Consider the following 10993-nt stretch of genomic DNA (forward strand, 5'->3'; position numbering starts at 1 on the left):
GTTTCTCAGCAATTTGTCTTCAAGTTTCATTCCTGTGGCTCTCCCTGTGTGAGTTGCTGGGGGAACCTGGTTTCATTGCCAAGCCTGTGCTCAGGAGCTTCCCACCGCTAGGAGTAACGTTGAATGCTCCCGGTGTGTAAGAAAATGGCCTTCAATGGGACGGCGCCGGTACGGCACAACTGAGCGACAGTGAAAGTTTTACCTGTCAGAACACGCACCAAACCCACCCCCCAACCCCCCCGCAAACACACACACAAACCAAGCTTCAAAGGAGAAACAGAAACTAGCTCCTGACAAAATCCATGCCTGAAGCTTCTCAATAATATGAGGCATTTCAATTGGACAGTGATTGAGGAGGTTCAAGAACACAGGGGGTTGGCCTGTGTCCACCACCATCATCAACTCTCGGGAACAAAACTTCCTGCAATCCTCCCTCCAGACAGAGACAGAGCGAGGAAGAGACAGAGACAAGATACAAGAGCAGAGGTAAGAACCATTTGTTCCATATTCATCGTTCTCCTACACTCCAGCATTATTCTATATCTCTAACCCCAGGTTTATTCTCTCCCTCTCTCTCTCTCTCTCTATGCCAGAGTTTATTCTCTTGGTCTCTCTCTCTTCGCCCCCCCCCCCCCCCCCACACACACACACACACACACACACACACACAGTCTCTAACCCAGAATTTATTCTCACTCTATCTCTCCCTCGGTCTCTCCACCGCCCGCCCCCCCCCCCCCCCGGGGTTATTCTCTCCCTCTCTTTATCCTGGGGTTTATTCTCTGTCTCTCTCTCCCGCGTGCTCTCTCTCGCTCTCTCTATACACAGATGTATTATATATATGGATATAAAACCCACGGTTTAATCTCTCTCTCTCTCTCACAGACACAGTGTCTGCAATGCCCACTGTCTCCAAGATGATTCCCATCGTTGTTCTGGTTCTGCTGTTAGTCTCAGGAGCTCTCAGTCCAGATCCCACAGACCCCGAACCAGGCTGTCACCGTTACCGTGAGTGAGGGAGAGGGATGAGGTGATAACATGGGGGGAGAGGGAGAGTAAGAGAGCAAGGGGTGGGGCAGAAGGAGAGAGAGAGAGAGAGAGGGGAAGGGGAAGAGGGAGGCATAGATAGAGATTGAGAGGGACAGGGAGGTGGATAGGAGAGGGGGTGAAGGATAGAGGAAGTGAAGGAGTGAAAGAGTGTATGAGAGAGGGACAAAGGTAGTGGGAGAGAGGAGAGTGAGTTAGAGAGGGTCAGGGTCAGAGTGAGTGAGAGAGGACATGAGAGAGAGGGGGAGTGAGCGAGACAGTGGAAAGAAAGAAGTGTGACAGTGGAGTGAGAGAAAAGCAGTGACAGTTAAAAAGAGAGAAAAAGAGAGGGACAGGGTTAAAGAGGAAGTTAGGGAGTGTGGGAGAGGTTGATAAGTAGTGGGAGTGAGACAGCGAAGGAGGTAGAGAGGGAGCCAGGGAGAGAGAATAAGGGGTGGGAGAGAGAGGAAGTGATGGAGAAGAGGGAATGAAAGTCTAAGAGAAAGAGATGGATAGAGGGTGAGGGAGAAAGAGAAATGGAGATAGACAAAGGGACACAGAGGGTGAGAGTGAGGGAGATGGGGAATGAGGGAGATGGGGAATGAGGGAGGAGAGTGAGGTAGATGGAGTGAGAGAGAAAATAGGGGGAGGGAATAGAGAGAGGGAGTACGTGTGGTTGGCAGACAGAAGGATTGGGGCGGCGTGGGTGGAACAGTAAGGGAGGGATGGACACAGAGGTTAAGAAGGAGAGATAAAGACAGAGTGAATGAATGAGGGAGGGAAGGTTTGAGGGTGAGGCACTGGGAGAGGGAGTCTCGGTGAGAGGGAAGCATTTCTGTCGGTGAGCTAAGTGTGCACTGCGAACTGTGCACTTTATCTGAATCTCTCTCTCTCTCCCTATCTCTGACTGAATCTCTCTTGCTCTCTCTGTCTTCCCTCTCTCCCTCTCCCTTGTATCTCTCCCTCTAACTCTGTCTTTCCCCTTCTCTTCTATATCTCTCCCTCTAACCCTGTATCTCTCTCTCTTTCCTTTGCTCTCTACCTCTCTGTCTACCCTGCCTGAATCTCTGTCTCTGTCTTTTGTGCAGCTTTCAATGTTACTATTAAGAGTGATCGACAGGGGACGTGCCGAGGATCCCAGCTGATCCATGCCTGTGTGGGTTACTGTGAATCCAGTGCTTTTCCCTCCAAATCCTCCGTGCTGCTGGCTAGTGGGTACAAGCACAACATCACCTCCGTTTCACAGTGCTGCACCATCAGCAAGATGCTAAAGGTCAGTGTGTTCACTCACTGACCTTCATTCTCAACCCTTCTCCCTCTCTCTGCCAGCCATGATCACTCACTCTCTCAATTTCTCTCACTGTCATTCTGTCCCTTCATATCCCTCTCTCTCTCTTTCCCTTCATCCCTCCAACAGCCGCTCTATCTTTCTCTATCACCACCTTCAGTGGAGCCCCTCTCTCCATCCCCCCCGATCTTACCTAATTTTTGTCTCGCCTGCTCTCCCTCTCCGGGTCTCTCTCCTTTCTTTGTCATTCCTTCCCTCTCTCTCCTCAAGTCTCCGTCTTTCTCTTCTCTCTTTGTCCCTCTCTCTCTCTGTACCTATCTCTCCATGAGCTCCTTCTCAGTTTCTCCCTTGTTCTCTCCCTCTATGTCTCCCATCTGAGTTGCTCCCTCTAAATACCCCTGTGTGTATCTCTCCATCTAACCCTCTCTCTCCCCTGTATCCCTTCAGCCCTCTCTCTCTAGCCCTTTAACACACTTTCTCTCTTTCATGTCTGTCTCCCCTGTATCTTGACCTCCCACCCTCTCTCTCACCGCTGTATCTCTCCTTCAAGCCCACTCCCTCCCCTGTATCTCTCCCTCTAAACTTTTCTCTCTGTCCCCTGTATCTCTCCCTCAAACTCTATCTCTCCCTCTCATCTTCGTACTCTCACTACCCTGTATCCCTCCCTTTTAACCACGCTCTCTCCCCTGTATCACCCCCTCTAGACCCCTCTCCCCTGCATCTCTCTGCCTCTCACCGTCTGTTTCCCCCATCCATCCTTCTAACTCTCTCTCTCCTGTATCTATCCCACTCATCCTCTCCCACTTACCCTGTCTGTCTCCCTCTATCCCTCCCTCTCACCCTGTCGTTCTCCCCACTGTATCTCACCCTCTTACCCCGTCTCACCCCGCCTCTCCCTCTAACCCTGTAGCTCTCCCTTTAACCTCTGACCCCCGACCCTCTAGCTCTCCCTCTCATCGTCTGTCTCTCCTCTTTATGATTCTCTCTTCTTTATATGTTTCCCTCTAACCCCCTCTCTCTCCTGTATCTCTCCATCTAACCCTCTACCATGTATCTCTCCCTCGAACACTCTCCCTCTCCTATGTATCTCCCTCTAACACACACGCTCTCCCCGTATCTCTCCCCCCTGAATTGTTCCCTCTAGTGCCCCCTCTCCCCTGTATCTCTCCCTCTAACCCTTTCTCTCCCTCTCTCCCCTGTAACCCTCCCACTCACCCTCTGTCTGCCTCCAACACTGTCTGGCTCTCTCCCTTCCGTGTCTGTCCCCCTGAGTCTCTCCCTGTCTCCCTCCCACTATCTAAACTCCACTCTCTCTCTGCTGTATGTCTTCCTCTACCTCTCTCTCACTTTCTCCCCTTTAACCCTCAGTGTAATCCCACATCTCCGTCCCCCGTATCTCTAATCCCACCTCTGTCCCCTGTATATCTCCTTGTAACCCGTTTTCTGTCCCCTGTATCTCTCTATCCCCACCCCCGTATCTCTTCCTCTCACTCTCTCCCCGTATCTCTCCTTGTAATCCCACTTCTCTATACCCTGAATCTCTCAGTCTCTCCCCTGTACCTCTCCCTGCCCCTCTGCCCCCTGTATCTCTCCATGTAACCCCTCCACTCTCTCCCTGTGCCTCTCCAAGCCTCTCTCCACTCGTCCCTGTGCCTCTCCCTCCCCTGTACCTCTCCTTATAACCCCTCCCATCCCTCCCCGTGCCTCTCCCTCTCCCCGTACCTCTCCAATCCTGTCCCCTCTCCCCCCTGTACCTCTCCAACCCCCTTCCCCCTGTACCTCTCCCCTGTACCTCTCCAACCCCCTCCCCCCGTACCTCTCCCCTGTACCTCTCCAACCCCCTCCCCCCCCGTACCTCTCCAACCCCCTCCCCCCCCGTACCTCTCCAACCCCCTCCCCCCCCGTACCTCTCCTTCCCCCTCTCCAATGTACCTCTCCCCTGTACCTCTCCAACCCCCTCCCCCCGTACCTCTCCAACCCCCTCCCCTCTCTCCCCTGTACCTCTCCAACCCCCTCCCCCCTCTCCCCCGTACCTCTCCAACCCCCTCCCTTCTCTCCCCTGTACCTCTCCCTCCCCCTCCCCCCGTACGTCTCTCTCCAACCCCATCCCCTCTCTCCCCTGTACCTCTCCAACCCCCCTCCCCTCTCTCCCCTGTACCTCTCCAACCCCCCTCCCCTCTCCCCCCTGTACCTCTCCAACCCCATCCTCACCCTCTCCCTCCCCCTCCAACCCCCTCCCCACCCCGTACCTCTCCCTCTCCAACCCCCCTCCCCCCGTACCTCTCCCTCTCCAACCCCCCTCCCCTCTCCCCCCTGTACCTCTCCAACCCCATCCTCACCCTCTCCCTCCCCCTCTCCAACCCCATCCTCACCCTCTCCAACCCCCTCCCCCTGTACCTCTCCCTCTCCAACCCCCTCCCCCCGTACCCCTCCCTCTCCAACCCCCTCCCCCCGTACCCCTCTCTCCCCCGTACCTCTCCAACCCCCGTACCCCTCTCTCCCCCGTACCTCTCCAACCCCCGTACCCCTCCAACCCCCGTACCCCTCTCTCCCCCGTACCTCTCCAACCCCCGTACCCCTCTCTCCCCCGTACCTCTCCAACCCCCCTCCCCTCTCTCCCCTGTACCTCTCCAACCCCCCCTCCCCTCTCTCCCCTGCACCTCTCCAACCCCCCCTCCCCTCTCTCCCCTGCACCTCTCCAACCCCCCTCCCCTCTCTCCCTGCACCTCTCCAACCCCCCTCCCCTCTCTCCCCTGCACCTCTCCAACCCCCCCTCCCCTCTCTCCCTGCACCTCTCCAACCCCCCTCCCTCTCTCCCCTGCACCTCTCCAACCCCCCTCCCCTCTCCCCCCTGTACCTCTCCAACCCCCCTCCCCTCTCCCCGGTTGACAGGGCTGTGATGGAGCTGCCCGCTTTGCTGTTGCAGGTCAGGGTCAGTCTGTTCTGTGGCCCTCGCAAGGAGGAGATTGAGATCTTTACGGCTGGGTCCTGTCGCTGTGACATGTGCCGCTTGTCCCGATACTGAAATCCATTGTGAGCACGGCTCCCCCGGCCCTGAGCTCAGGGCCCTTGATGGAACATCGCTCATGGCCTCTCGGCACCTATTATTACAACCAATAAAATGATCAAGTAGCATTACTGTTACTGTGTAGGGAATTGGGCAGCTGAGTTGGTGCACAGCAAGATCCCACACAAAACAATGCAAAAATAAGTCAATCCGCTGCTTTCGTGACTTTTTTTCACCTTTATTCATTGACAGGATGAGGGTGTCGCTAGACAGCATTTATTGCCCATTGGGCAGTTAAGGGTCAACCACATTGCTGTGGGTGACCATGGCGTCTTTGGCAATGGTGTCCCCTTAAAGCAGGCTGTGGGGATGTTGCAAGATGCTATGCCAAGGCGAGTTGTTGTTGGAAGGGCTCAAACAAAATATCTTTGTGAATCAGCCAGGGGGGTGTGCACAGGTCCCTCAGGCCTGCTCTGCCATTCATTAGGATCATGGCTGATCTGACACCTTGACCCCGTGACCCCCGATTCCTGGCTGATCAAGCATCTCTCTATCTCAGCCTTAAACATACACAAGGACTCTGCCCACACAGCTCTCTGTGGCACAGAGGTCCAAAGACACTTAATCCTCTAAGAGAAGAAATTCCTTCTCATCTCTGTCCGAAATTGGTGCTCCTTTATTCTAAGACTGTGCTCTCTCCTCCTAGACTTTCCCGTGAGGGGAAATATCCTCTCAGCATTTCCCTGTCAATCCCCTTAAGAATCCAGTATGTTTCAATAAGATCACCTCATTCTTCTAAATTCCATGAAGTACAGTCCCAATCTGTTTAATCTTTGCTCCTAAGGTAATCCCTCTGCACTGGGGATCATCCTTGTGAACTTTCTCTGAGCTGCCTCCAATGAAATAATACATTTCCTTAAATAAGATGAGGTGCTGAGAGGTTGTAGAGCAACATGAACAAGGGGGTACTGTTGAAAACCAAAGCTCTCACACTTTACAAATTGATCACAACAAGCTCAGCACGAGATAGCACTGATCCTCCATCAAGCCACACTCCAGGCTAGCAACACATGTGGTTCAGAGTGACTAGACCTACATCAGACTTAGAAACTAGAGCAGAACGGGGGCTATAGGAAAATCAAAACTTCAAACGCCTCTACTGAGTTTTTTGAAATTGCAGTCACAACACTGTAAAACCAAGAGATACATTCAGCAATAATTAACTTGGTGCCTTGAGATCTCCAAAAAATGGGGGTGTCATCCAAGACTCAATTGCTGTCACTCCCACAGCATAGAGATCACTCCCACAGACAGCGCTGTGCTGAGGAGCACCCGGCCAGAGGGTCAGTGCTGTGTGCGCAGAGACTTTCCAGATGAGGACTTTGTCAGACACCCAGTTGGGTGGTTATAAAGATCTCAGCATCCCAGCTGGAAGAACAGGAAGACTCTGCCACCCACCGCACAGGGTCCACGCTGACATGGAGCTGCTAACCAGTATCTGTGGAACAAACTGCTCAGTAAGTCATTACAGTAGTGGGCCTGGTGTGCAGTGGCTGACCATTGGTGTGTGTAGATTTCACACGGTATGTGTGGGTGGTAGGATGTGCATCTGTGTGTGCTGTCAGTCAGTGCAAATGTGCACCAACAGAGCTGTGCAGCATGTAAAACAGACCCTTCAGTTCAACTTGTCTACACGAGCAGATATCCTACATTAATCATTTGCCAGCATTTGGACCATGTGCCTCTAAGCCCTTCCTATTCAGGTGCCTGTTAAATGCTGTAAGTGTACCAGCCCCCACCACTTCCTCTGGCAGCTCGTTCCATACACGCACCACCCTCTGTGTGAAAAAGTTGCCCCTCAGGTTCCTTTTACATCTTTCCCCTCTCACCTTACACCAATGCCCTCTGGTTTTGGACTCACCCCCACCCTGGGGGAAAGACCTTGTCTATTCACCCTACCTATGCCCCTCGTGATGGTATAAACCTCTAAGATCACCCCTCAGCCTCTGACGCTCCGAGGAAAGTAGCCCCAGCCTACTCCCTGTAGCTCAAACCCTCCAACCCCAGCAAACATCCTGGTAACATTTTCCGTCAGCTCTTGTGTCGGTGTATAACATTGCAAAAAGAGAGAGACAGGCCTCGGGGGACAGTGAAGGAGGTTCGCCATTTCGTGGTTTTTATTGCACTTTGAGGAGGCGGGGGAGACACAGAACAGAGCGAGTTCAGTACAGCTCCCACCCTGAGCTCCTCTCTACATGTGGGCAGACCCAGGCCACATCGGACTAGGGGTGGGGTTGGGGAGAGGGAGAGGGTACAGTAGCTCATCAGTAGTGTACAGTAACTTGTAAGTGAATCTACTCAGATATATCTACACAACGCACCGGGATCAGGGAGGGGGAGAAATGCAGCAGCATCCGGTGGGGGAGGGGGCCAGTCTCTAATTCACCTGTTCGTCTCCCCCAATATATCTGGAATAAAATAACAGTCATTAGTGTCCTGACCGGGGTGGGGGGGGGGGTTGCTACACATGATCTTCGAATCCCTGGCGGATCTACTGGGATCAGGAAGGCTCAGAGGGAGGGGGAGCGAGGTCTACAGTCATTTTATTTATCTACAAGCCCTTTCCTCCACTGCTGAGCCTCAGTGGTGGTGGGGACGCGGAGAACCAGCGTCAATATCGTGGGATTTTCCTTTCCAATTGGAATCCACGCACTCTGTCTCTCCCTCCCTCACCAACAAGCCCCACACCCAACCACTCTCAAACAGAGTCCCCTTTGGAGGGGACCACAGCCCGGGTTGGGGAAGTGGGGGGGGGGGGGGGGGGGGGAATGTTGAAAGGGTCAAGCTTGTGGGGCAGGGGTGGTTCCTGCCCAGGGACCCTGCCCACGATTTCATGTTTGAACACTAACACCTCCTACCACCACCCCCGAACCCCTCCCCCACCCTCCTGGCTGCCCCCAGGCCTCTCTCCTGCATCACCCCATTCTCCCAGACTCTGTGGGTGATAATCTCAGACCCTCCTCCCACTCTTAACACTGGGTTTAGGAAGGTATTCCGTTGACCGCTCTCCACTGATGCCTTGTGCTGGGTAAGACTTGGAGTTCACCCAGACAGCTGGGCATGTGTTCTTTTTTTGTGTGGGGGGGGGGGGGGGGAAGGAACACATCCTGTTCTGCGCACGCCCCCCTTTCCCCCTCATGCTCTTGGGTGCACCCCTCCTGCACCCAAGCCGCCCACATCAGGCACATTCTGCCCCAGGAAAGTGGGTGACTAAGGTGGTTAGGGGGCAGCATGGGGGCGGGGGGGGGGGGGGGGGGGGTGGGGTGGGGAAAGAGGTGACGGCTGTCCGTTTGCTCGAACAGTGACAGATCGCTGAGAATTACCATCTGTCCTACAGCACAAGGTGGGGGGAGTGGGGTCAGAGAGACAGCCAGCCTCTTTGGGGGGGGGGGGGGTGGGGGAGGAGGAGTGGTGGATGGCTGGGTGGAGGGAGGGAGGGAGGATGTAGGATAATGCTTACAAAGCATCAGGAATCTCTCCCCACCCCCACCCCAAAACCCTTTGCAGGTCTTTGCTCAGTGTCCGTATGGAATTGGTGCCTGCGATGGGGGTGGGGAGTTTAAGCAGGATTCCCAAAAGTTTGAGAATGCACCCCAGGCACACACAGACAGACAGACAGGCACACAGCCTCCAGATCTCTCCCCATGCTGAACGATCCTCCCTCCTCCCACTCTTAAGCCTCTGTGCAAATCCCTTCCCCTGACTGCCCCAGTTAGGCTCGGAAGGTGCCAATCCCCAGTCTCAGTGGGGGTGTTGGTGAGAGGTAGAGGGAGGGCAGGGTCAGGCTTCCACGCACACCGCTCCCCCCCAACCTCATTCCCTACACTACGTACAAGGCAGCCCTAATAGCACAGGTTCCAGGGCGAGTGAGCCAGAGACAAAGAGAGAGAGACAGACAGACACAGACAAAGAGAGAGAGAAGAGAGGGAGGGAGAGAGAGAGAGGGGAGAGAACGAGTCTGAGAGACAGGGTTACTGGAAGAGTTTGTCTACACTGAAGAGGGAGGCTACAAGAAACATCCCTGGAACTTGACCCCACAAAGCACCATATTTAATAGATTAAAAACGAGAAAGGGGTTTATATGCTCTGCTCCGTCCGAGTGGGGGTGGGGAGATAGAGACGCAAAGGCCCAGACACAGGGTAAGATTCTCTGGGGGTGGGGAACACCGAACTACAATAACTGCTTCACGTTACTGACTCTGCTCTTCTTAAAGGAGGCTGTAAAATACACTTCTGTTTTGTCCCCCTGACACCCGGGAGAGGGGGAGTAGGTTCTAGAAATCTACAGGAGTTTGTACTGACACGGGGGCTCGGGAGGCCCCACTGACACAGACCTGTCTCTGTGTTCACCGGTACCATCGAGGAGGTGGGCGGGTAGGGGAGGGGAGAATGGGGCAATGCCTATGATTCCTAGTTGGCACTTTGGGGAGGGGGTGGTGGGGATTAGGGGAGTGGGGGGGTGTGTTAGTCAGGGCAGCTGAGGCTGGGTTTACTGGGCACATTGTCGAGGTCTTCAATACTCTTCATCTTCCTCAGCTGGAGGTCGTCCAGCTTTCGCCACAACTCCTCACGTTCCCGCTCCCTCTTGATCTCCCTGGGGGCGGGGAATGGGGGGGAGGGGGGAGAGAGAGAGAAGGAGATGTTACACCTCCCCGTGACATAGACAGAAAGCACAACCCCTCCCCACCGAACAGCCCATGGTGAGGGGAGTGTCAGTACGTACCGCTGTCGGTCCACTTTGTAGGAGGCAGTCAGTTCATCAAACAGTGTACTGTTCATCTCCATGAAGGTCTTCAGCACGTTGTAGATCAGGGAGACGATCGTCCTGGGGAAAAGGGGATTGGTGGTAGTGAGATACACAGATAGGCAGGCAGAGAGCGCGTGCGAGAGAGAGAGACACACAGACAGGCAGAGAGAGACAGAAACACACACAGACAGGCAAGAGAGAGAGAGAGACACACACACACAGACAGGAAGAGAGAGAGAGAGAGAGACACACAGACAGGCAGAGAGAGAGACAGACAGACAGACAGACAGGCAGGCAGAGAGAGAGAGAGAGACATCACACACAGACAGGCAAGAGAGAGAGAGACAGACACACACACACACAGACAGGAAGAGAGAGAGAGAGAGAGACACAGACAGGCAGAGAGAGAGAGAGAGAGAGAGAGAGACAGACAGACAGGCAAGAGAGAGAGACACACACACACACAGACAGGCGAGAGAGAGAGAGAGACACACACACAGACAGGCAGAGAGAGAGAGAGAGAGAGAGACACACAGTCAGGAAGAGAGAGAGAGAGAGACAGACACACAGACAGGCAGAGAGAGACAGAAACACACACAGACAGGCAAGAGAGAGAGAGAGACACACACACACACACAGACAGGCGAGAGAGAGAGAGACACACACAGACAGGCAGAGAGAGAGAGAGACAGACAGACAGGCAGAGAGAGAGAGAGAGAGAGAGACACACACAGACAGGAAGAGAGAGAGAGAGACAGACAGACAGGCAGAGAGAGACAGAAACACACACAGACACACACAGACAGGCAGAGAGAGAGAGAGACACACAGACAGGCAGAGAGAGACAGACACACACAGACAGGCA

At 54.2% G+C, this 10993-nt stretch overlaps 2 protein-coding genes across 2 annotated transcripts in view; one reads left to right on the forward strand and one right to left on the reverse strand.

Moving 5' to 3' along the window:
• Nucleotides 1-400: 400 nt before the first annotated feature.
• On the forward strand, nt 401-5434 carry gpha2 (glycoprotein hormone subunit alpha 2). The gene is made up of 4 exons (XM_059641627.1): nt 401-486; nt 886-1008; nt 2115-2299; nt 5241-5434. The coding sequence occupies exons 2-4, from the start codon at nt 900-902 to the stop codon at nt 5337-5339; spliced, it is 393 nt and encodes a 130-aa protein (XP_059497610.1). The 5' UTR covers nt 401-486; nt 886-899; the 3' UTR covers nt 5340-5434.
• A 2032-nt stretch (nt 5435-7466) lies between these two features.
• The window catches only part of ppp2r5b (protein phosphatase 2, regulatory subunit B', beta), a 41207-nt gene continuing 37680 nt past the window's right edge, over nt 7467-10993 (reverse strand). The window contains exons 11-12 of the mRNA XM_059641499.1: nt 10105-10206; nt 7467-9975 (exon numbers count right to left, since the gene is read on the reverse strand). Of these exons, the coding sequence (XP_059497482.1) occupies nt 9846-9975; nt 10105-10206 (232 nt within the window). The 3' untranslated portion in view covers nt 7467-9845. The remainder of the gene's footprint in view (nt 9976-10104; nt 10207-10993) is intronic.

Source organism: Stegostoma tigrinum, chromosome 42 (genome assembly GCF_030684315.1).
Source record: "Stegostoma tigrinum isolate sSteTig4 chromosome 42, sSteTig4.hap1, whole genome shotgun sequence".
Classification (NCBI taxonomy): domain Eukaryota; kingdom Metazoa; phylum Chordata; class Chondrichthyes; order Orectolobiformes; family Stegostomatidae; genus Stegostoma; species Stegostoma tigrinum.